The sequence below is a fragment of the Salvelinus namaycush genome, chromosome 12 (genome assembly GCF_016432855.1).
Source record: "Salvelinus namaycush isolate Seneca chromosome 12, SaNama_1.0, whole genome shotgun sequence".
Classification (NCBI taxonomy): Eukaryota; Metazoa; Chordata; class Actinopteri; order Salmoniformes; family Salmonidae; genus Salvelinus; species Salvelinus namaycush.
In genome coordinates, this window is record NC_052318.1 from 23,502,188 (window position 1) to 23,527,774 (window position 25,587).

The following is a 25,587-nucleotide window of genomic DNA, read 5'->3' on the forward strand; positions in this document are numbered from 1 at the left end:
CTCCAGTCACGCCCTGACCTACTCCACCATAGAAAATAAGGACTCTCTATGGTCAGGACGTGACACTTGCCTAGGTAAATAAAGGTTAAATAAAAATAAAAGGACATGTGTCCACAGGAATGTCCTTTTCCAATGGTAGTGTCCTGTAAAATTAATATGGGAATTCATATTAAGACGTCTAACGTGGAAGCTCATACTGTTGTATACTGATGCTACGCAAATAGGTCATAATATCACAGGTGGGGTGTCGCAGGGTTTGGTGTATTAGAGCCCTCAAAATTAGCCAGTGGGTCAGCAGTAAATTATAACTCTGCAGGACCCTGGCCCGGTTTAGATGCCTACATAGCACAACATGTCTTCTCTCTCAAATTAGGTCAGGATGAAAAAGACAAAGCACGCAAGCTCCTAGAACATTTTATTCAGCGAAATGAAAGCCCTCTCCCCCAGACACACGCACACACTCTTCCTGACATAACAGTGGGTGTTCTCTTTGGTATGTGGAGATACTGTAAATACTGCGGTCTGCTGCTGCTCCTCTTGAATGGGGATGATAAAATGAGCTTGATGGGCTTCACACAAAGAGACACACAGTGATGTTTCCTGAATGTGTCACCCTGTCTCTTTGCAATGTTTCAAGCTTTTTATAACATAAAGGCACTGTGCTGACATCTGCTATGCCTCCCTCTGACAAGTTTGGTAGAGTTCCCAGAAATCTTTTAGGATGTAGATGAGGCGGATAAAATGCATACCTGGGGCCTCATTTATAAACAGTATGTACAGTTGTAGTCAGAAGTTTACATACACCTTAGCCAAATACACGTGAACTCAGTTTTTCACAATTCCTGACATTTAATCCCAGTAAAAATTCCCTGTCTTAGGTCAGTTAGGATCACCACTTTATTTCAAGAATGTAAAATGTCAGAATAATAATAGAGAGAATGATTTATTTCAGCTTTTATTTCTTTCATCACATTCCTAGTGGGTCAGAAGTTTACATACACTCAATTACTTTTTGATAGCATTGCCTTTAAATTGTTTAACTTGTGTCAAACGTTTCGGGAAGCCTTCCACAAGCTTCCCACAATAAGTTGGGCCAATTTTGGCCCATTCCTCCTGACAGAGCTGGTGTAACTGAGTCAGGTTTGTAGGCCTCCTTGCTCGCACACGCTTTTTCAGTTCTGTTCACAGATTTTCTATAGGATTGAGGTTAGGGCTTTGTGATGGCCACTCCAATACCTTGACTTTGTTGTCCTTCAGCCATTTTGCCACAACTTTGGAAGTATGCTTGGGGTCATTGTCCATTTGGAAGAACCATTTGCGACCAAACTTTAACTTCCTGACTGATGTCTTGAGATGTTGCTTCAATACATCCACATAATTTTCCTACCTCATGATGCCATCTATTTTGTGAAGTGCACCAGACTCTCCTGCAGCAAAGCACCCCCACAACATGATGCTGCCACCCCCATGCTTCACGGTTGGGATGATAGTCTGGCTTTTTTATGGCAGTTTTGGAGCAGTGGCTTCTTCTTTGCTGAGTGGCCTTTCAGGTTATGTTGATATGGGACTTGTTTTACTGTGGATATAGATACTTTTGTGCTTGTTTCCTCCAGCATCTTCACAAGGTCCTTTGCTGTTGTTCTGGAATTGATTTGCACTTTTCGCACCAAAGTACGTTCATCTCTAGGGGACAGAACGCGTCTCCTTCCTGAGCGGTGTGACGGCTGCGTGGTCCCATGGTGTTTATACTTGTGTACTATTGTTTGTACAGATGAACGTGATACCTTCAGGTGTTTGGAAAATGCTCCCAAGGATGAACCAGACTTGTGGAGGTCTTGGCTGATTTCTTTTGATTTTCCCATGATGTCAAGCAAAGAGGCACTGAGTTTGAAGGTAGGCCTTGAAATACATCCACAGGTACACCTCCAATTGACTCAAATTCTGTCAATTAGCCTATCAGAAGCTTCTAAAGCCATGACATCATTTTCTGCACTTTTCTAAGCTGTTTATCCGAAATGTCTTTTTGATACTGTCGCAAAGCTAACTAAAAAGCAGCATTCCCCAAGAGAGGATGGCTTTCACTTCATCAGTAATAAATTCATGAACTTCTTTGAGGAAAAGATCATGATCATTAGAAAGCAAATTACGGACTCCTCTTTAAATCTGCGTATTCCTCCAAAGCTCAGTTGTCCTGAGTCTGCACAACTCTGCCAGGACCTAGGATCAAGAGAGACACTCAAGTGTTTTAGTATTATATCTATTGACACAATGATGAAAATAATCATGGCCTCTGTAACGATTCTCCTCTTCGTCTGAGGAGGAGTAGGAAATATCGGACCAATGTGCAGCGTGGTAAGTGTCCATAATTAGATTTTTAATAAATCAACTGAACACTGAACAAAATAACAAAAGCACAAACAAACAAACAACCGAAACAGTTCTGTATGGTGAAACACAGACACAGAAAATAACTACCCACAACCCATAGTGGGAAAACAGGCTACCTAAGTATGATTCTCAATCAGAGACAACGATCGACACCTACCTCTGACTGAGAACCATACTAGGCCAAACACATAGAAATATAACACACAGAACAAAACATAGAATAACAACATAGAATGCCCACCCCAACTCACGCCCTGACCAAACTAAAATAAAGACATAAAAAAGGAACTAAGGTCAGAACGTGACAGCCTCTAAACCTTCAAGCTGCATACTGGACCCTATTCCAACTAAACTACTGAAAGAGATGCTTCATGTGCTTGGCCCTCCTATGTTGAACATAATAAACGGCTCTCTATCCACCGGATGTGTACCAAACTCACTAAAAGTGGCAGTAATAAAGCCTCTCTTGAAAAAGCCAAACCTTGACCCAGAAAATATAAAAAACTATCGGCCTATATCGAATCTTCCATTCCTCTCAAAACATTTTGAAAAAGCTGTTGTGCAGCAACTCACTGCCTTCCTGAAGACAAACAATGTATACGAAATGCTTCAGTCTCGTTTTAGACCCCATCATAGCACTGAGACTGCACTTGTGAAGGTGGTAAATTACCTTTTAATGGCGTCAGACCGAGGCTCTGCATCTGTCCTTGTGCTCCTAAACCTTAGTGCTGCTTTTGATACCATCGATCACCACATTCTTTTGGAGAGATTGGAAACCCAAATTGGTCTACACGGACAAGTTCTGGCCTGGTTTAGATCTTATCTGTCGGAAAGATATCAGTTTGTCTCTGTGAATGGTTTGTCCTCTGACAAATCAACTGAAAATGTTGGTCTTCCTCAAGGTTCCGTTTTAGGAACCTATTTTACATCTTGGGGATGTCATTCGAAAACATAATGTTAACATTCACTGCTATGCGGATGACACACAGCTGTACATTTCAATGAAACATGGTGAAGCCCCAAAATTGCCCTCCCTAGAAGCCTGTGTTTCAGACATAAGGAAGTGGATGGCTGCAAACTTTCTACTTTTAAACTCGGACAAAACAGAGATGCTTGTTCTAGGTCCCAAGAAATAAAGAGATCTTCTGTTGAATCTGACAATTAATCTTGATAGTTGTACAGTCGTCTCAAATAAAACTGCGAAGGACCTCGGCGTCACTCTGGACCCTGATCTCTATTTTCACGAACACATCAAGACTGTTTCAAGGACAGCTTTTTTCCATCTACGTAACATTGCAAAAATCAGAAACTTTCTGTCCAAAAATTATGCAGAAAAATGTATCCATGCTTTTGTTACTTCTAGGTTAGACTACTGCAATGCTCTACTTTCCGGCTACCCGGATAAAGCACTAAATAAACTTCAGTTAGTGCTAAATACGGCTGCTAGAATCCTGACTAGAACCCCAAAATTTGATCATATTACTCCAGTCCTCCCTACACTGGCTTCCTGTTAAGGCAAGGGCTGATTTCAAGGTTTTACTGCTAACCTACAAAGCATTATATGGGCTTTCTCCTACCTATCTTTCCGATTTGGTCCTGCCGTACACATCTACACGTACGCTACAGTCACAAGACGCAGGCCTCCTAATTGTCCCTAAAATTTCTAAGCAAACAGTTGGAGGCAGGGCTTTCTCCTATAGAGCTCCATTTTTATGGAATGGTCTGCCTACCCATGTGAGAGACGCTGACTCGGTCTCACCCTTTAAGTCTTTACTGAAGACTCATCTCTTCAGTGGGTCATATGATTGAGTGTAGTCTGGCCCAGGAGTGTGAAGGTGAACGGAAAGGCTCTGGAGCAGCGAACCGCCCTTGCTGTCTCTGCCTGGCCGGTTCCCCTCTCTCCACTGGGAGTCTCTGCCTTTAACCTTATTACAGGGGCTGAGTCACTGGCTTACTGGTGCTCTTCCATGCCGTCCCTAGGAGGGGTGCGTCACTTGAGTGGGTTGAGTTGCTGACGTGATCTTCCTGTTTGGGTTGGCGCCCCCCCTTGGGTTGTGCCGTGGTGGAGATCTTTGTGGGCTTTACTCGGCCTTGTCTCAGGATGGTAAGTTGGTGGTTGAAGATATCCCTCTAGTGGTGTGGGGGCTGTGCTTTGGCAAAGTGGTTGGGGTTATATCCTGCCTGTTTGGCCCTGTCCGGGGGTATCATCGGATGGGGCCACAGTGTCTCCTGACCCCTCCTGTCTCAGCCTACAGTATTTATGCTGCAGTAGGATATGTGTCGGGGGGCTAGGGTCAGTCTGTTATATCTGGAGTACTTCTCCTGTCTTATTCGGTGTCCTGTGTGAATTTAAGTATGCTCTCTCTAATTCTCTCTTTCTCTCTTTCTTTCTCTCTCTCGGAGGACCTGAGCCCTAGGACCATGCCTCAGGACTACCTGGCATGATGACTCCTTGCTGTCCCCAGTCCACCTGGCCGTGCTGCTGCTACAGTTTCAACTGTTCTGCCTGCGGCTATGGAACCCTGACCTGTTCACCGGACGTGCTACCTGTCCCAGACCTGCTGTTTTCAACTCTCTAGAGACAGCAGGAGCAGTAGAGATACTCTCAATGATCGGCTATGAAAAGCCAACTGACATTTACTCCTGAGGTTCTGACTTGTTGCACCCTCGACAACTACTGTGATTATTATTATTTGACCATGCTGGTCATTTATGAACATTTGAACATCTTGGCCATGTTCTGTTATAATCTCCACCCGGCACAGCCAGAAGAGGACTGGCCACCCCTCATAGCCTGGTTCCTCTCTAGGTTACTTCCTAGGTTTTGGCCTTTCTAGGGAGTTTTTCCTAGCCACTGTGCTTCTACACCTGCATTGCTTGCTGTTTGGGGTTTTAGGCTGGTTTTCGAAGGGCTATATAAATACATTTGATTTGATTTGTTTACAGGCACAGTCAACTTAGTGTATGTAAACTTCTGACCCACTGGAATTGTGATACAGTGAATTATAAGTGAAATAATTTGTCTGTAAACAATTGTTGGGAAAATTACTTGTGTCATGCACAAAGTAGATGTCCTAATCGACTTGCCAAAACTATAGTTTGTTAACAAGAAATTTGTGGAGTGGTTGAAAAACGAGTTTTAATGACTCCAACCTAAGTGTATGTAAACTTCCAACTTCAACTGTATTATATATACACTGCTCAAAAAAATAAAGGGAACACTTAAACAACACAATGTAACTCCAAGTCAATCACACTTCTGTGAAATCAAACTGTCCACTTAGGAAGCAACACTGATTGACAATAAATTTCACATGCTGTTGTGCAAATGGAATAGACAAAAGGTGGAAATTATAGGCAATTAGCAAGACACCCCCAATAAAGGAGTGGTTCTGCAGGTGGTGACCACAGACCACTTCTCAGTTCCTATGCTTCCTGGCTGATGTTTTGGTCACTTTTGAATGCTGGTGGTGCTTTCACTCTAATGGTAGCATGAGACAGAGTCTACAACCCACACAAGTGGCTCAGGTAGTGCAGCTCATCCAGGATGGCACATCAATGCGAGCTGTGGCAAGAAGGTTTGCTGTGTCTGTCAGCGTAGTGTCCAGAGCATGGAGGCGCTACCAGGAGACAGGCCAGTACATCAGGAGACGTGGAGGAGGCCGTAGGAGGGCAACAACCCAGCAGCAGGACCGCTACCTCCGCCTTTGTGCAAGGAGGAGCACTGCCAGAGCCCTGCAAAATGACCTCCAGCAGGCCACAAATGTGCATGTGTCTGCTCAAACGGTCAGAAACAGACTCCATGAGGGTGGTATGAGGGCCCGACGTCCACAGGTGGGGGTTGTGCTTACAGCCCAACACCGTGCAGGACGTTTGGCATTTGCCAAAGAACACCAAGATTGGCAAATTCGCCACTGGCGCCGTGTGCTCTTCACAGATGAAAGCAGGTTCACACTGAGCACATGAGCACATGTGACAGACGTGACAGAGTCTGGAGACGCCGTGGAGAACGTTCTGCTGCCTGCAACATCCTCCAGCATGACCGGTTTGGCGGTGAGTCAGTCATGGTGTGGGGTGGCATTTCTTTGTGGGGCCGCACAGCCCTCCATGTGCTCGCCAGAGGTAGCCTGACTGCCATTAGGTACGGAGATGAGATCCTCAGACCCCTTGTGAGACCATATGCTGACACATGCACATTTTCCAATATGCAACCAATCTTTCAGAGTGCATGGACAGGCACTCGCTATAGGCAGCATGCATGTTTAGTTTGAAAAGTTCACAGTAAAATATCTAAATAGTTATCTATATCTTGATTAGATTAACCCCCTGGGTGAATACATGTTAGAATCACCGTTGGCAGCGATTACAGCTGTAAGTCTTTCTGGGTAACTCTCTAAGAGCTTTCCACACCTGGATTGCGCAACATTTGCCCATTTTATAATTTTTCAAGCTCTGTCAAATCGCTTGTTGATCATTGCTAGACAACCATTTTCAGGTCTTGCCATAGATTTTCAATCAGATTTAAGTCAAAACTTTAACTCAGCCACTCAGTTGGTAACCAACTCCAGTGTAGATTTGGCCTTGTGTTTTGGGTTATTGTCCCGCTGAAAGGTGAATTTATCTCCCAGTGGAAAGCAAACTGAACCAGGTTTTCCAGCCATTAAACTCTGTATCTGTTTTAGTCACCATTGGCCTCATGGTGAAATCCCTGAGCGGTTTCCTTCCTCTCCGGCAACTGAGTTAGGAAGGACGCCTGTATCTTTGCAGTGACTGGGTGTATTGATACACCATCCAAAGTGTAATTTATAACTTCACCATGCTCAAAGGGATATTCAATGTCTGCTTTTTTTTATTTTACCCATCGACTAATAGGTGCCCTTCTTTGCGAGGGATTGGAAAACCTCCCTGGTCTTTGTGGTTGAATCTGTGTTTGAAATTCACTGCTCGACTGAGGGACCTTACAGATAATTGTATGTGTGGGGTACAGAGATGAGGTAGTCATTCGAAAAGCATGTTAAAAACTATTATTAAACACATAGTCCATGCAACTTATTATGTGAATTGTTAAGCAAATGTTTTACTCCTGAACGTGTTTAGGCTTACCATAACAAAGGGGTTGAATACTTATTGACTCAAGACATTCCAGCTTTTCATTTCAAATTAATTTGTACAAATGATGGGGTATTGTGTGTAGGCCAGTGACAAAAAACATCTAAATCAGTGGAGGCTCCTGTCACTACTCCCGCCGAAGTCGGTCCCTCTCCTTGTTCAGGTGGCTTTTGGCGGTCGACGTCACCGGTCTTCTAGCCATCGCCGCTCCACCTTTCATTTTCCATTTGTTTTGTCTTGTTTTCCCGCACACCTGGTTTACATCCCCTCATTACTCTACATGTATATTATCCTCTGTTCCCCCCATGTCTGTCTGTGGTTTTGTTCGTTCGTTACGTGTGTGACGCTACAGGCTGGTTTTGCGCCGGGTATTGTTAACCCGTGGTTTTGTTATTTTGTACCATGTTGTGTGATTTTGTGCGCTATCGCTTGTTCCTTGGGCCAAAGTGTTGACGCAGTTGCGTGCGGCTGTTTTCCTCTGCCTGATTAAAGTGTGCCTGTTCACTAATCTCTGCTCTCCTGCACCTGACTTCCTTTGACCAGTTGCGCACACTCTGACAGCTCCTCAGAGGAGGAAGGGGAGGACCATCCTCCTCAGTGAATTTCATTTTTTTTTTTTAAGTGAAACATTTCAAAAGTTATCCTTTATAAATAAAACTATACTAAATATATTCACGTCACCAAATAATTTATTAAAACACACTGTTTTGCAATGAAGGTCTCCAGTAGCCTCAACAGCACTCTGTAGGGTAGCAGCATGGTGTAGCCAGAGGACAGCTAGTTTCCGTCCCCCTCTGGGTACACTGACTTCAATACAAAACCTAGGAGGCTCATGGTTCTCACCCCCTTCCTTAGACTTACACAGTAATTATGACAACTTCCGGAGGATGTCCTCCAACCTATCAGAGTTCTTGCAGCATGAACTGAAATGTTGTCCACCCAATCAAAGAATCAGAGAATGAATCTAGTACTGAAGTACATTTACATTTAATCTCGTACATTTATGCAGTGCATAATATATGGGGAGTAGTTCACTCAAAGTGAGAGAAATACAATAGTTGAACAGTTTGAACACATTTATTCATTTAAAAATGAAGGAGAAGCAAGAGTGGGAGAGCTAGCTATATTTAGTTATTTTTTTAACTTTCACTTAGCTATGCAGCTAGCTAGTTCAGCCTACTCAAAAACCCAGCTCAAACAGAGAGTGATGCTATGTTTGCTAGGTGGTTATGGCCATCCAACACTAGAACTCTTCCAAGGAAAGGTAAACTTTTGGTTTTATTAATGTATTGACACCGGGTAACTGCTAAACTGATTGCTGACTGTACACTGTATTGCCTTATTGTAGCGGGTTTACTGACGCGTTAGTTCTAGTAGCTATGTTGATTATGACGTTTGCTAAAATGGTGACATCAATGTAGACTGTGTGTAGCGGTTAGCGGTAATGATATGAAGGTTTGGCTTGGAAATGTTTTTTCGTCTGGTCACAGACAGCTGTTGTGTTGTGCACGACAGCTGAGAGTAGGAGAGCTCATAGATGCGAGAAGGAATTATATAACGAGCAAAATGATCATGCTGTTTGTATGTGGCTGTTATCAAAGTGAACTGTGTTTGCATGTGATCAGGGGTGTAACGGTCAGGGCGTGACAGTACCCCCCCCCCCCCCCCCAAAGGTGCGGACTCCGGCCGCAAAACCTAAACCTATAGGGGAGGGTCTGGGTGGGCATTTCTCCGCGGTGGCGGCTCTGGTGCGGGAACCCTCGCCGCCGACCCCGGACTGGGGACCCTCGTAGCGGGCCCCGGACTGGGGACCCTCGTTGGGAGCTCCGGACTGAAGGGCGCCTCTGGAGGGTCCGGACTGGAGGGCGTCGCTGGAAGCTCCTGACTGGAGGGCAACACTGGAGGCTCTGGACTGGAGGGCGACTCTGGAGGGAGGAGACGCAGAGACAGCCTGGTGCCTACAGGAGGCCTGGTGCGTAGAGGAGGCCATGAAGAACCGGGCTGTGGGGGAGCACTGGAGCATGGCACTTGCGGGGGGCTGGCATATAGCGCTCCGGGCTATGAGCGCGCACTGGAGACACCGTGCGCTTCACCGCATAACACGGTGCCTGACCAGTACCACGCTGCTTCCGGTAAGCACGGGGAGTTGGCTCAGGTCTATCGCCTGACTCCGCCAATCCCCCCGTTTGCCCCCCCCCCGCTGCCTCTCATGCCTGCTGCGCTGCCTTGCCTCATATCGCCGCCTCTCCGCTTTAGCTGCCTCCAGCTCTTTTTCGGGCGGCAATATTCCCCAGCCTGTCTCCAGGGTCCCTGTCCGTCCAATATCTCCTCCCAAGTCCAGGAGTCTTGAACCCTCTGCTCCTCGTTACCACGCTGCTTGGTCCGTTTCTGGTGGGTAGTTCTGTAACGGCCGTCGTCTGAAGAAGGAGTGGACCAAAGAGCAGCGTGGTAAGTGTTCATGCTTTCTTTATTAAAACTGAACACTGAGACAAAATAACCAAAAATAGAACAACACGAAAACAGTTCTGTCTGGTGCAGACACAAAACAGAAAACAACTACCCACAAAAACCATGTGGGAAAAAGCTACCTAAGTATGGTTCTCAATCAGAGACAACGATAGACAGCTGCCTCTGATTGAGAACCACACCAGGCCAAACAACAAAGAAATACAAAACATAGAAAATTAACATAGAATGCCCACCCAAATCACACCCTGACCAAACCAAAATAGAGACATAAAAAGCTCTCTACGGCCAGGACGTGACAAGGGGTGTATTCATTCCGCCGATTATGTTGAAAAAAGTTAAACGGAAGCAAACAAAATGAGGATAAACATACATGAATTTGTCCAATCGAAACTCTTGTTTGCAACTGTTGGACTAAGTATTACAGTACACCCTAGATCAGCTAAATGCAGGAAAGAGTCTGCATGGCGGTATTGAATGTGTCACAGTTTGTCACCTTGATTACTCAAATGTTTATCTCGACCTGTGCACCTACGTTGTGAACTTTAATTCATAGGCTAGGTTTTAGCAACTTCATGATGGGTATACGGAAAATTTGAATATCATGTAGTAGCCTAATGTTACATGGAGCTGGGTGTTACATGGAGCTGGGTTAAACCTGTTGAGGACAGAGGGCTCTGTTTTCACTTTGGGGGAAAATCGTGCCCAATTTAAACGGCCTCATACTCAATTCTTGCTCGTACAATATGCATATTATTATTACTATTGGATAGAAAACACTCTCTAGTTTCTAAAACCGTTTGAATTATATCTGTGAGTAAAACAGAACTCATTTTGCAGCAAACTTCCTGACAGGAAGTGGAAAATCTGAAATCGATGCTCTGTTCTAGGGCCTGCCTATAAATGTCCTTGATATTTATTAGTATACATGCACTTCATACGTCTTCCACTAGATGTCGACAGGCAGTGAGAGAAGAAATGGAGTGTATAACTTGATCTGGGGTCGAATAAAAGCTCTTTGTATGACGTGTCACCAGTTTCCTGTTTTCTGGAGCGCGCGCGAAGGGACCTGGTATTGCCTTCTGAAAGGCTGTCGTTATAGACGACTAATATCTCCGGCTTTGATTTTATTTGATAAATGTGACAATATCATCGTAAAGTATGTTTTTTCAATATAGTTTTATTCGATTATTTAAATTTATTCGGGACGTTAGGCGTGTTGCGTTGTGTGCCTTTGTTCAGGAAGGAGAGCTTCGCGCTACTTTGCTAGCTTTCCGTGCTAATTGACTGGAGAAGAGGACATTCTAAAACCAAACAACGATTGTTCTGGACAAAGGACCCCTTGTACAACATTCTGATGGAAGATCATCAAAAGTAGGACCCATTTTATGATGCTATTTCATATATCTGTCGAACATGTTGTACTAGTAGTTTGCGCCCAGATTTTGGGCACGCTCTCGCTATAACTAAGCTGGATGTCGTAATGAAGTTATTTTTAGAATTCTAACACGGCGATTGCATTAAGAACTAGTGTATCTATCATTTCCTATACAACATGTATTTTCTAGTAACGTTTATGAATAGTTATTTGGTCAGAATAGTTGAGTGTCATAAAAATATCCGCACATTCTGGGAAAAAGATGCTACGTTAGCACAATGTATAACCACTGATTTCAGCTCTAAATATGCACATTTTCGAACAAAACATAAGTGTATGTATAACCTGATGTTATAGGACTGTAATCTGATGAAGGTTTATGAAGGTTAGTGAAAATTAATATCTTTTGCTGGTTTATTCCCTATCGCTAACGTGCCTATTGCTATTGCTAACGTGCCTTGATGAATGAATGCGGTAGTGTGGTAGGCTATTGTAGTAAGCTAATATAATGCTATATTGTGTTTTCGCTGTAAAACACTTAAAAAATCGGAAATATTGGCTGGATTCACAAGATGTTTGTCTTTAATTTGCTGTACACCATCGATTTTTCAGAAATGTTTTATGATGAGTATTTAGGTATTTGACGTTGGTGTCTGTAATTACTCTGGCTGCTTCAGTGCTATTTCTGACGGTAGCTGGGATGGTAGCTGCAATGTAAAACTGATTTATACCTCAAATATGCACATTTTTCGAACAAAACATAGATTTATTGTATAACATGTTATAAGACTGTCATCTGATGAAGTTGTTTCTTGGTTAGTTTGGTTGGTTCTTGGTTAGTTAGGTTGGCTTTGTGCATGCTACCTGTGCTGTGAAAAATGTCTGTCCTTTTTTGTATTTGGTGATGAGCTAACATAAATATATGTGGTGTTTTCGCTGTAAAACATTTTAAAAATCGGACATGTTGACTGGATTCACAAGATGTGTATCTTTCATTTGCTGTATTGGACTTGTTAATGTGTGAAAGTTAAATATTTCTCAAAAATATTTTTTGAATTTCGCGCTCTGCCTTTTCAGTGGAATGTGGGAGGAGTTCCGCTAGCGGAACCCCGGTGCCAGACAGGTTAATGGAATATGAATGCAGTCATCCAATATGCTGTAATAGAAATAAGGCCATGCTTATAAAATAAAAATTGTCCTCCCTCATTTTAAACGTCACCGACCGCCACTGATCTCAATTTAATACATTTAAAATTCAGGTTGTAACACAACAAAATGTGAAAAAAGTCAAGGGTTGTGAATAGTTTCTGACGGCACTGTAAATAAATCTGGACATGTACATAGTGAACTCGTACACATGTTAATATGATAATAGAATATAGTATTTCAGATACATATTTCTGAAGTGTCAAGTGGACACATAACCCACCATGTTACACACACGCACAGCAGTTTTACAACAGGTCTGATTTAGAACGGAAAACATGCATACCCTATGTATGTCATGCGCCAAGTTTATAAATCTCAATATTTTTAGATGTCAGTATTCTTTTCAGAAATGGCGCACGCAGATATTTAGTGTGAAACTTACGAAACGGTTATAAATGAGGCCCCAGCATCTTGTGTAATGAGATTTGTACAGAATGGTTTCTCAGCTCTCCTCAGATCCAAGAAGACTGTGTGCGTGCAGAGGAGGTTAGAGCAGTGCTAGCACTCCAGATTGGAGCCGAGTGGCTTCATCTTTACTTTACTACAGTCTGACAATAGCAACACCGTTTGCATCTTCTAGTGCCTTCAGCAGCTAACATGAGAATAACATGAGAAGAATTCAAAACACAAATCCAGCAAGATTGATTACACCTTCAGGCTAGTTGAAAGGTGAAGGATTTTGTCTCTAGATATCTTCCTACAATGTGTGCTTTCACAGCTCACCACTATATCACATTTGTTGGGCATTTTTATTTTCTCCTTACAGCTCCCCAAAATATTAGACATCGAGCTAATTATTTCACAATCTCTTTATGACAACTTGGCAGTATACAGCAGGCCTACACTGTGTGAGGTAATGGAGGGAAAGCTCCTTACATAGGCCAATGCTAACATGTTTAATTAGGCAAATGCTAACATGTTTAATTCCCTCCCCCCTCACGTCAGATTTAACAGATCTCGAAAAGGTCAAGGTCATGGGAAGAATATAGTTAAATATGGGTGCGGGCAAAAAAAAGACTTCAGGCCACTGAAGGTCTCCTCATGCTGCAGAGATTACTCTCTCTCTCGTACAATGCTGTGTGAAACTATGGGTACACAATTCCCATTGGAATGTGCAATGTTGAGAAAAACTGTTTTCCATTTGTTACATAACTACTTTATGTATCATTTGTTACACATACGTGAGGGCTGTCTTTGTCTATCTGGCAGTTGTGGTTTGATTCCCAGGGGGATTGAGTACAAAAGCCTGCAAAGGGCCCCATTCTCCCCCCATGTGGTAAGGTCTGTGTAAGGGGAGTTCAGTAGCCTTAATCCAACTTTGATAACTACCCCCACCAACACACATACCAAAATGAAACTGACTTAATTACTGACTCCCACCAGTCACAGTGCAATCTCACACCCTAGCACTAAAGTGGCTGGCTTCCAATCAGTCTGAAGCCGTGGGAGTGTAAGCAGCCAATAAAAGCCTTGCGCTTCATGGTCACTCAGAGAAGTGGGCTTTGTTTGTCTTGGTGCTTCTTTTCACGTTTGCATGTATAATGACCTGATTTATTGTAATTTATTGTAATAGTTCCAGATGTATCTCAAGTCACACTGAAAGATATCTGTGGGTGGGAAGAGCCCACGTTGTAGAGCAGGGGGGCATACTTTTCTGCAGCAGTCCCATTCTGTGTACATTCAATGTGGGCGGAAGCATCGACCACAGGTTTCTTTCTGTGTGTTCTGAAGAGAGGAGGTGACGTCGGAAACACATGCCGTCTATAGAGAAAAATAAGAAACTCTAAATACATAGATCAGATTTGTTGCCTACTTTCTGTCAGAAGTTAGAGCCCAAACTTGCGCAAACAAAATTCACAACTCAAAGGGAAACAGCTCTGAATTCACCTTCTGGGTATTTTGAATCCCACAAATAAGCCTAAGCCTCAGTGCTGACAGTAATTTGAAACGAGGGGGAGAAATATATCTAAACTTGGAAGTCAATACTACTGTAACCCTCTCACCAGGCTCGAATTTGACTCTCACAACATTACCTTACTTAGAATATCTGAACAGCATGGGACATTAGGTGAGAAGGACATCTCCAATAAGAATCCCTATTGTAAACTCGCTAGGGTTGTAACGATGTGCGATGACAGTTGGGAAGCAAGTTCAGGAAGTGAGTGTTTTAATAAAACAAACAGAATATAATACAAAACAAGAACTACTAACAGCACACAGACATGACACTGGAACAGAAACAATAACGCCTGGGGAAGGAACCAAAGGGAGTGCCATATATATAAGGACGGTAATCAGGGAGGTGATGGAGTCTAGGTGAGTCTGATGTCGCGCAGGTGCGAGTAACGATGGTGACAGGTGTGCGCTAGGGTATTAACTTCAGATAGACTGATTATAGATTTTTGTTATTATATAAGGATATGCTTTCCCATGCATTAAATGACACTGAAACAGTAAATGACTCCACCAATGCAACAGAGATAAGGTTCAAGATGTATATTACCACATTTTCAATGTGCCACATCAAAATAAATAATTATAATGAACCCCAATGAGTCGTGCACAACCCATGTCCAAATTACTTGCAAGCTTGCTTAGACCTGTTGGAGCGCGTTGGAGCTAAAAAAAAAATACTACACACAAAGTCCCGAAGCACCCCACCGTTGTGGTTACTCACTACTCGTAGACATTTCCTCAGTGAAGTAACTTATAGCAGTTCCGTGCAGGTGTCACAAGATCCACAGCAAGCACAGCTATCAATGCAGACAGTACTCCTTAGCAGCAACAGATATCCCATAGAAACATGAACTCGTTAATCTTCCACAAGCAATTCTCTCCAAGTCTCACACGATGCTAGGCTAACCTCGAGCTGTCAAATACCTCCACGATGAGACGGTACGTCGGTAGCTTCAGTCTCTACTAAGTCTTTCTTAACAAAATAATAACTATATTATAAAATCAAATCAGTATTTCCCTTCAAAACTCAGTAGATATGGGTTTTGTTATACTTTTATCATCATCTTTTATAGTTTTTCTTCACCAACACTGAAAATGTCTCTTTCCCCCAGGCCTCCTGTTAACGAGGTCAACTCTCCCATTGGCCACAGCTTAACAAGCTACCTTATTGGTCAACATTTTAACTTAAAAGTAAACCAACCTATTCACTTGTACATTAAATAAATATTTATTCAAAATAAATGCATTAACGACATTACAATTCAGGAGCAATTCGATCACCTTTTAAATCTAATACCAATTAATTATAACAAATAAACTCTATACCTGGTTTTAACAAGGTTATTACACTACTAATTATCAATAGTGGGAACAAGCTGAAAAGAATAGAACGTGAGCTGGTGGTGGGAAGTTGATGTGACAAGTGACAGACAAACAGACAAAGGCTGCAGGTCCACCTGTGACCACAGCAACCTTGACCACATTCCGCACTTGATGTCTTCCATCTCTAAGCAAGCTGCATTACGCAATACACACAATACGTTGAGCCAGAACACAGTGTAACTCTTCTGCGATTTCTTGCCTCAGGAATTGTTCCTTTTTTTCACCTTTTCCCCTCTTCTCTGGCCAAATGAGAATCAGATGTTTTGTGGAGGAAGGACGGACTCCCAACCATCCTGCTTTGTTGGTGCAGCTGGAGTGTTGGGACAGTATGTGTGTGTGTGGTGACAAGAAGGTGAACATTCCACCCTCCTTCCATCATTGGACAGCTGCTAAGGCTGTAGAAGGGGATAAAAGGGGAGGAACGATTGGCTTCAAAACATGCCTGTTGTACATGAGGGTTAATTTAAATCGAATGCTTTTGAGATTTCCTCTGTAAATAATATGGATAAATCCGTCTAAACATCAAAATAGGTGTTCGACAATTTAACTGATTTAAACATCTGTGGATCTGAGCAGCACCTGCTTTATCCCCAATTGAGGAAAAAGTAACATATTTCTGAGTTTCACCCATGAGGCTCAAGAAGAGGAGTTTTACGGCTTCCTCTACCGAGCGGCTGCTGCTCTGCTAAAGCATTTAAGAGCTCTAACATACCCCACTGGTGCAGCTCTACTGTCGTCCTGTCAACATCATGCCTCTGCTAAGCAAAGACAAGGCCCCTTTCCACCCCCAAATCCCCTGACAACTGCTCAGTTTCCTGCTGGCATTTATGCGCCCAATCTTTCCCATGACCATTAGCTGGTGAGTTTGCACACAGTTACAGCAGCAAAAACCCAGCCTGAGGGGTGGGCCGTCTGCCTTAAGAGGCTTTTCGAAGCAACTATCTACACAGTCATGTGCCATTGTCTTTGAACTACCAGCTAGTGGGAGAGCAGCAGACAAAAGCCTTTCGTATACACTACCGGTCAAAGGTTGTTGTTTTTTTACTATTTTCTACATTGTAGACTAATAGTGAAGATGTCAAAACTATGAAATGACACATGGAATCATGTAGTAACCAAAGAAAGTGTTAAACAAATCAAAATATATTTTATATTTGAGATTCTTCAAATAGCCACCCTTTGCCTTGATGACAGCTTTGCACACTCTTGGCATTCTCTCAACCAGCTTCACCTGGAATGCTTTTCCAACAGTCTTCAAGGGAGTTCCCACATATGCTGAGCACTTGTTGGCTGCTTTTCCTTCACTCTGCGGTCTGACTCATCCCAAACCATCTCAATTTGGTTGAGGTCGGGGGACTGTGTAGGCCAGGTCATCTGATGCAGCACTCCATCACTCTCCTTCTTGGTAAAATAGCTCTTACACGCCTGGCGGTGTGTTGGGTCATTGTCCTGTTGAAAAACAAATCCTAGTCCCACTAAGCCCTAACCAGATGGGATGGCGTATCGCTGCAGAATGCTGTGGTAGCCATGCTGGTTAAGTGTACCTTGAATTCTAAATAAATCACTAGCAAAGCACCCCCACACCATAACACTTCCTCCTCCATGCTTTACGGTGGGAAATACACATGCAGAAATCATCCGTTCACCCACACCGCGTCTCACAAAGAAACAGCGGTGGGAACCTAAAATCTCCAATTTGGACTGCAGACCAAAGAACACATCTCCAGATCTCCCCCCCCCCAGTCACAACACAACTGATTGGCTCAAACGCAAGAACGAAGAAAATAAATTCCACAAATTAACTTTTAACAAGGCACACCTGTTAATTGAAATGCATTCCAGGTGACTACCTCATGAAGCTCGTTGAGAGAATGCCAATAGTGTGCAAAGCTGTCATCAAGGCAAAGGGTGGCTATTCAAAGAATCTCAAATATAAAATATATTTTGAATTGTTTATCACTTTTTTGGTTACTACATGATTCTATATGTGTTATTTCAGGGGTGGCAGGTAGCCTAGTGGTTAGAGCATTGGGCCAGTAACCGAAAGGTTGCTGGATCAAATCCCCGAGCTGACAAGTTAAAATCTGTCATTCTGCCCCTGAAAAAGGCAGTTAACCCACCCACCCTGGTAGGCTGTCATTGTAAATAAGAATTTGACATAAAATAACTAATTTCATAGTTTTGATGTCTTCACTATTATTCTACAATGTAGAAAATAGTAAAAATAAAGAAAAACCTTTGAATGAGTAGGTATTCTAAAACTGACCTGTAGTGAAGATTTGCAGCACCACTTGGACTGTACAACAGTTGGGGGGGGTGTTAAAGTCAACAAATAATTAATATCTCCTTGTTTGATTTGAATGCTAGAACACTGGCTGAGGCCGTAGGGAAATGCAGGTTGGGAGTGGGATTGAATGGAAGTAGGATTAGGAGGGGTTGCAATCTCATTCCTATGCTTGTCCTCATATCTACTGCATGACTTGGTGCACCTGGGAGATTTATAGCTAATCTAGACTTTGTTTTGTGCTCCCCTAAATTTCCATAATCTAAATAATTCATTCGCAATGCGCTGAGCCCGGGTTGTTGAAGAGCCGAGTGGAGTTCAAACAAAGATTACCATTTAACCCTTTACACTCGTGGGAATTGGTCTATATAGGTGCAACATATGACTAAAACATTACAAGGGTTTGAGTGAAAGGACTAACTGGTGTCTCCAAATGTGCACAGTTCCTAAGCAATGTCAATGCACTTTTATGACTCAAATAAAAAAAAAATTGTTTTGCTCTCCTAGCCGTGCCGTTGAGGAACTAGAGCAAGCACACTTGTAGTCGTTTCATTTAGAACACAACCCACCCTCACACATTTACTGTTGTTTACACAATCCCAAAAACGGTCCATTATAAATGGCAATCTGGGACAGGTAGGCATGATTTGAAAGCTTGTTCTATTGCCAACATAACTAGCTATATTATAAAATATGATCTTACAGTGTTAGGTTTCACAAGGCAAATCAGAGAAACAGATCGTAATTTTGGTGTGCATAGAAAGGAGACATGAGAAATGTTCCCTCTAAACTGTGCGCAGGCACGCAGCTCCCCGGGACTACTATGCAGAATAAATATAAGCCTGCACAGAGAAACACGAGATTGAACTTCACTCAACTTTCTAGAGTTTTCCCCGTTAGTTAACACTATCAACTTTTCCCTTTACTGTGGGAATTGTGATCAAATTAACACAATATTAGTCGCTTTCAATGCAACATACCGAAACAAAATGAACAATGCAAAACTTAGTATACAAAACTAACTATGCAAGAGATTTTGTTGTAGGGAGAATACATCTGAGTAGGATTCTATTGCATTGACAGGCACGACTCAGGCCCATACTCTACACAGACCGGTACGCCATAACCAATCAGAGCTGCAGCAGGCCTATATACAAATAGACGATTGCCATATATGGATCTGTGCCATTCACCTTGAGCTGGACTGTCTTTACAGCATGAGCGGTCCTGAGTAGATGTGCTTGTTTTGAGATCAAAGCCAGAGCTACATGTAGTGAAGTATGCACAGTTGTGCATTTGTTCATATCCTTTGCTAGTTACTGAGTTATTAATCCAGTTACAGATAAGTTGTAGTCAGCAATGGGTGAGTGATTGCTTCCTACAAAACGTGTGCATTTCATCTTTCAAAAGCAAGTCAGGTAAAGAGCTTCTTTGTCTTAAAGGTGCAGTGTTGTATTTTGAGACTTGAATAAGCTTGAATAAGCTAAGTAGCCAATTGGCAGAGGGTAGCATGATTTGCCTTATTCTCTGTAATAACGGCATGGAAATAATGATGCATTTTATTTTGCAAAGTGGTTTCTTGCATCAAACAACACAACATTTTCAGTTACCTCCTTGTCTGAAGGACAAGTGGTTATAAACAAGTTAATGTCAAGCGCTGCATGTTTTTTTTCAAAGGTCTCATAGAATGTAGAGCTACATTGAACACACATTGGCTGCTACTGTAGGCTGAAGAGTGAACGGCTATTTCCATGTTAAAATGATATGGGATGCATTTTCTCCATTGTTTTTGATTGTGGCCCACACTGATAGTCCTACATTATGATCAAATAGCCATAGTAGCCTACTTAAAACTGTTACGTAAAGCGGGTACAGCCTGTGTCCACAGTAAACGTGTCCCGGAAGTTTTCACAACGTTCATGTTTGCGCTCAGCAGACCTGAAATTTGCTCAGTGATACATTTTTTTGAGGGAACATAGGTCATAAATGCATTCAGGTGAAGTGTGACGCGGCAAATTTTCTTCACAATAAACAAACATAGGCTCATTCTGTTCAGAACAACCCAGGGTATGACGCTATGTCATCTTGTAGCTGTACATCAAACATGGTGATCATAAACTTTGACACTGTATATGACATGAGTTTTATGATTTGGAAATGTGAAGTGTACATTTGGACTCACGGGTGTTTGGCTTCCTTTTATGACATCCAAGCGGTATTTTTTATAATCCTCAATGTCTTGTCTTTCCAAATACATAGAGTAATCTTAATTTACAGCTTTTCCCTCACTCAGCCAACCCAAAACATTTCTAAAGTTCTCCAATTACTGGGAGGGATGGGGCCAACTTCTTGTCGGGCGCAGTTCTGTCAGTCAAAACCCATACAGTGCTGTGAAGTGCAGAGCCAGATCTCTGGCATCATGTATAGCATGTTACTGTGCAGCCACTATGTTTCAATTTAAGCACTTATTAGTGCCCAAATCTGCCATTTTCAACTGAGTGTAAAGGGCTACGATAAGACAGCGAGACTGAAGTTCTCTCTCAAGTCTCGGAAGGACTGCCCCAAAAAGGGGCCACTTTGTCTCTTAGAAAACACGAGGTAAGGCAATGAGGGCCACCGCGGACTAAACCCTGCAATTACTCAGCCCGAGGAGGTTAGAGTGATGGCGCTCCTTTGGGTACTGAGGTTTCTGCCTAGTTTACTTTGGCCTTGTGGGTAGCTCAGCATTTTGCATGAACAATACCACAAGAAAAAATATGTTATTTTGTATTCTGTTTATTTGTTTGTCTGTTTAAATAACATATTCTTTGATTCAGCGAGTCAAAGATGACCCTGAGATGTGCGAGTCTGTCTGACCGTGAGAAAACAGTCAGCTTCTTACACTGCCAAGAAGGAAACCAGGAGAAACACAATATTCAGTCCTTTTGGCCAAATAGAATAAACATTTTAAAAAACAGCTCCCTTAGCAGAGGAGCGCCCCTGTTAACTGTTTGGGAAATGAAACAGGCTCATGTGGAGCAGGAGTCATATTTCATACATGCTCCAGTGGTTACTCTTGGCTAGTGTTGAAAGAGGGGTGGAACAGCCAGGTGGGAACCCCTTTGCCTGAGCTCACCCATGGGGACACAATAGTTCTGCAAGACCCCACCTCCGCCCCTCACACCCATGAGCGGGACTGGAGGGGAGGGGCATGGACCAGGTCCAGAGTTTGGATCCCAACAATGCCAGCAGATTTCACCCACCGACCTGTCAAATGTAATAACAATCCACACAAGAGGTTGCGACACTGATCAGCGCGGGCCTCATAAATTAAACAGCCGACATTAGGGCGTTGTTATGGAACACTGTTTCTCTGTGATGTGTTTCCACAGACACAAAGGCACACACCCTGGGGTTGTTTAGATGTTATTAATAAACCATTGTAGAATTTGCGGCTTACCTCAAAAATAGTCAGCTACAACAGCTCATCAAACTCTCGTTCCCTGGTCTATGATCACTCAGCACACAGACATTATATTTCCATAAATTCTTATCCAGATGTATTTTTATATTCTTAATCCTGACTCATGGCTGACAGCAATATTCCATGTACACCCAGAAACAGAGACAATCTTCCTTTCTCCTCTGCCTCTCTTGGTCACATGTAGACTCACCGAGCCGGCTCTGTTTTTCCCGGCAGGCGGTTGCCAGATTGGTCAGATCCCTATATTTCTCAGCCAGCTGGAGTTTGCCGTTGTTGAGGCGGGGTCGCCTGGCGAGGCTCTCCTCGGCCAAGCTCCGGTTGGAGGTCAGCAGAATCTCTCTGTCCACCTGCAGCTCCTGAAACTGGAGACAGGCATGGAGTCAGAACCCTGAGAATGTACAGCTCAGCACACACAAAGAAAAGGTAAATGGATTAACTGAATCAATAGCAGACTGTGATGGTAGGGTGCCATGTTTAAAATAGTATTCCAGTAATACAGGTGTACGTGTATCAACCACCTTATAGCATCTTGATAAATAGGAGTTTAAAGTTGGCATAACAGTTGGAAATGTACATATTTATTTAGCTATTTAAAGACTGATGTTTACAAATCTGCTCAACTGAGCCTTCACAGAATTCATAGTTAAATAAAAAATGTGTCAAGCAACAATAGATCTTCAAGGTTAACCTCACTCTGCAGGAAATGCTCTACACACTGAGTTTGAAATGTATTGAGCTGGAAAATGTTTTCTCACAGGGTTTGAGCAGAGAAAGCAACAGCAAAGGGGTTAGTCAATGTGGAAAGTATGAAACTGTGAGAAACAGCAGGGTCATTGAGGGCCAGAAACACAGGAAGGAACAAGGGTGTACTGTATATACATGAATGTTTGATGGTGAGTTACTTAAGAACAAAAACCTGTTCCAAGGTGTGAACTTCAACCAGTAGGTCTATACTAAATATTGAATATATCAAAGGACTTTCCCAGTCAGGGTTAATAAAACTGAGGGCTTGATACTTGATACTTAATTTCATGTGACGGTTAAGTCAAGATGTGTTAAACAAGATCAATAAAAATTGATGTTAAAAAAATAACTTATAGGCCACATTCCCAAACCAATGTGACTTTCCACCTCTGGCAAATAGCGGACTTTGAATTCCTGGTCAAGAGCCTCGCTCATGTTACACATGGACCGCATGATACGCTTGTGGCTTTGGCATACACACTGGGAGGATTCAGTTGATGACTTGGCACTAGCGAAGTAACATTTTGCTTACTTCACATATCAGCCCTTTAAAGTTGTTCAAAAACCAAACTCAAGACTAAAGTCAGGCTATTGCTTACACTTTCAAGAATCTTCATACCATAGGCAAGAAAATGTATACATGTAGAGTCATTAATAGTGACAGTTCCACAGACTAACGCCTCGATCAGACCGACAGCATCATTGCATCAATACTGCGTAATAAATTCTTCAGTCAAACTTTCCCATGATCTAATCCAACATTTTTGTGGATATATTGTACCAGTCAAAAGTTGACACACCTATTCATTCAAGGGTTTTTCTTAATTTTCACTATTTTCTACACTGTAGAATAGTAGTGAAGACATCAAAACTATGAAATAACACATATGGCATCATGTAGTAATCAAAAAAGTGTTAAACAAATTAAAATATATTCTATATTTGAGATTCTTCAAAGTAGCCACCCTTTGCCTTGATGACAGCTTTGCACACTCTTGGCATTCTCTCAACCAGCTTCATGAGGTAGTCACCTGGAATGTATTTCATGCTTTTCCAACAGTCTTGAAGGAGTTCCCACATATGCTGAGCACTTGTTGGCTGCTTTTCCTTCACTCTGCAGTCCAACTCATCCCAAACCATCTCATTTAGGTTGAGGTCGGGTGATTGTGGAGTTCAGGTCATCTGATGCTGCACTCCATCACTCTCCTTCTTGGCGAAATAGCCCTTACACAGCCTGGAGGTGTCATTGTCCTGTTGAAAAACCAATGATAATTCCACTAAGTGCAAACCAGATGGGATGGCGTATTGCTGCAGAATGCTGTGGTAGCCATGCTGGTTAAGTGTACCTTGAATTCTAAATACATCACAGACAGTGCCACCAGCAAAGCACCATCCCAATCTCCTCCTCCATGCTTCACGGTGGGAACCACACATGCAGAGATCATCCGTTCCTCTACTCTGTCTCACAAAGACAAGCCGGTTGGAACCAAAAAACTCAAATTTGGACTCATCAGACCAAAGGACAGATTTCCACCGGTCTAATGTCCATTGCTTGTGGCTCAAGCAAGTATTTTCTTATTATTGGTGTCCTTTAGTAGTGGTTTCTTTGCAGCAATTCGACCATGAAGGCCTGATTCCCGCTGTCTCCTCTGAACAGTTGATGTTGAGATGTGTCTGTGACTTGAACTCTGTGAAGCATTTATTTGGGCTGCAATCTGAGGTGCAGTTAACTCTAATGAACTTATCCTCTGCAGCAGAGGTAACTCTGGGTCTTCCTTTCCTGTGGTGGTCCTCATGAGAGCCAGTTTCATCATAGCGCTTGATGGTTTTTGCGACTGCACTTGAATAAATGTTCACAAATTTTCCATATTGAAATGTCTTAAAATAATGATAGACTGTCTTAAAATAATGATAGACTGTCATTTCTCTTTGTCACGACTTCCGGCCGAAGTCGGCTCCTCTCCTTGTTCGGGCAGCGTTCGGCGGTCGACGTCACCGGCTTTCTAGCCATCGCCGCTCCATTTTTCATGTATCCATTTGTTTTTTTGTCTTGTTCCCTGCACACCTGCTTTTCATTCCCCAATCAATCTACATGTATTTATTCCTCTGTTCCCCATCATGTCTTTGTGTAAGATTGTTTGTGTTACGTGTGTATTGTTGACGCGCCAGACTGGCTTATTTTTTCCGTGTTATTTTTTCATGAAGATGTTTATTGTTAAACATAATTCTTGTGACTGTTTTGTGCGTTTTGCACTTTTGCCTAAATAAAGTGTCCGCCTGTTCACAAATCTCTGCTCTCCTGCACCTGACTTCGCTACCAGTACGCACACATCTGACACTCTTTGCTTACTTGAGTTGTTCTTGCCATAATATGGATTTGGTATTTTACCAAATAGGGCTATCTTCTGTACACCCAACCTACCTTGTCACAACACAATTGATTGTCTCAAACGCATTAATTAACTTTTAACAAGGCACAACTGTTAATTGAAATACATTCCAGGTGACTACCTCATGAATCTGGTTGAGAGAATGCCAACAATGTGCAAAGCTGTCATCAAGGCAAAGGGTGGCTACTTTGAAGAATATAAAATATAAAATACATTTAGATTTGTTTAACACTTTTTTGGTTACTACATGATTCCATATGTGTTATTTCATCGTTTTGATGTCTTCATTATTATTCTACAATGTAGAAAATAGTAAAAACAAAGAAAAACCCTGGAATGAGTAGGTGTGTCCAAACATTTGACTAGTAATGTATGTGCAACAAAAGTTCAACATTTACCTTTTGCTACTATTTCTGTCAAGTCTACGCACACAATTTGATGCATATGTTGGATAAATAGTGGTTGTGTTTGCCTGCAATGCAATGGTGCAAGGCAAATGCAACATTCCATTGGAAATGTATGTACTTCTGGTGTACACAATGGCGCTGTCGGTTTGATCGAGGTGAAAGGTTTCAATTAAACAAAAATGTATTTTGCATTTAAGTAAGTGTCAATATATGGGAATAATCCCCAAACTAAAGGACAATTAGAAAATGTATTGCAAAGTATGCCAGCGGTTCAGTGGTCAGGACTAATGGTGCGTCCAGTGGCATTTTTGCTATGCATCGCTTTAGACCCAATGAGAAAAACACAGTTGCATGATGAAGGGATTCTGTGGCTTGTCATCTGTAGCTCCGTCCATCTTGTTCCTAAAACG

The 25,587-nt window shown here is 42.5% G+C and overlaps 1 protein-coding gene across 1 annotated transcript in view; it reads right to left on the reverse strand.

Moving 5' to 3' along the window:
• LOC120056503 (vacuolar protein sorting-associated protein 37D-like) overlaps positions 1–25,587 on the reverse strand; it is a 49,831-nt gene that overhangs the window by 16,924 nt on the left and 7,320 nt on the right. Inside the window, exon 2 of the mRNA XM_039004680.1 lies at positions 21,827–21,998. Within this exon, the coding sequence (XP_038860608.1) occupies positions 21,827–21,998 (172 nt within the window). The remainder of the gene's footprint in view (positions 1–21,826; positions 21,999–25,587) is intronic.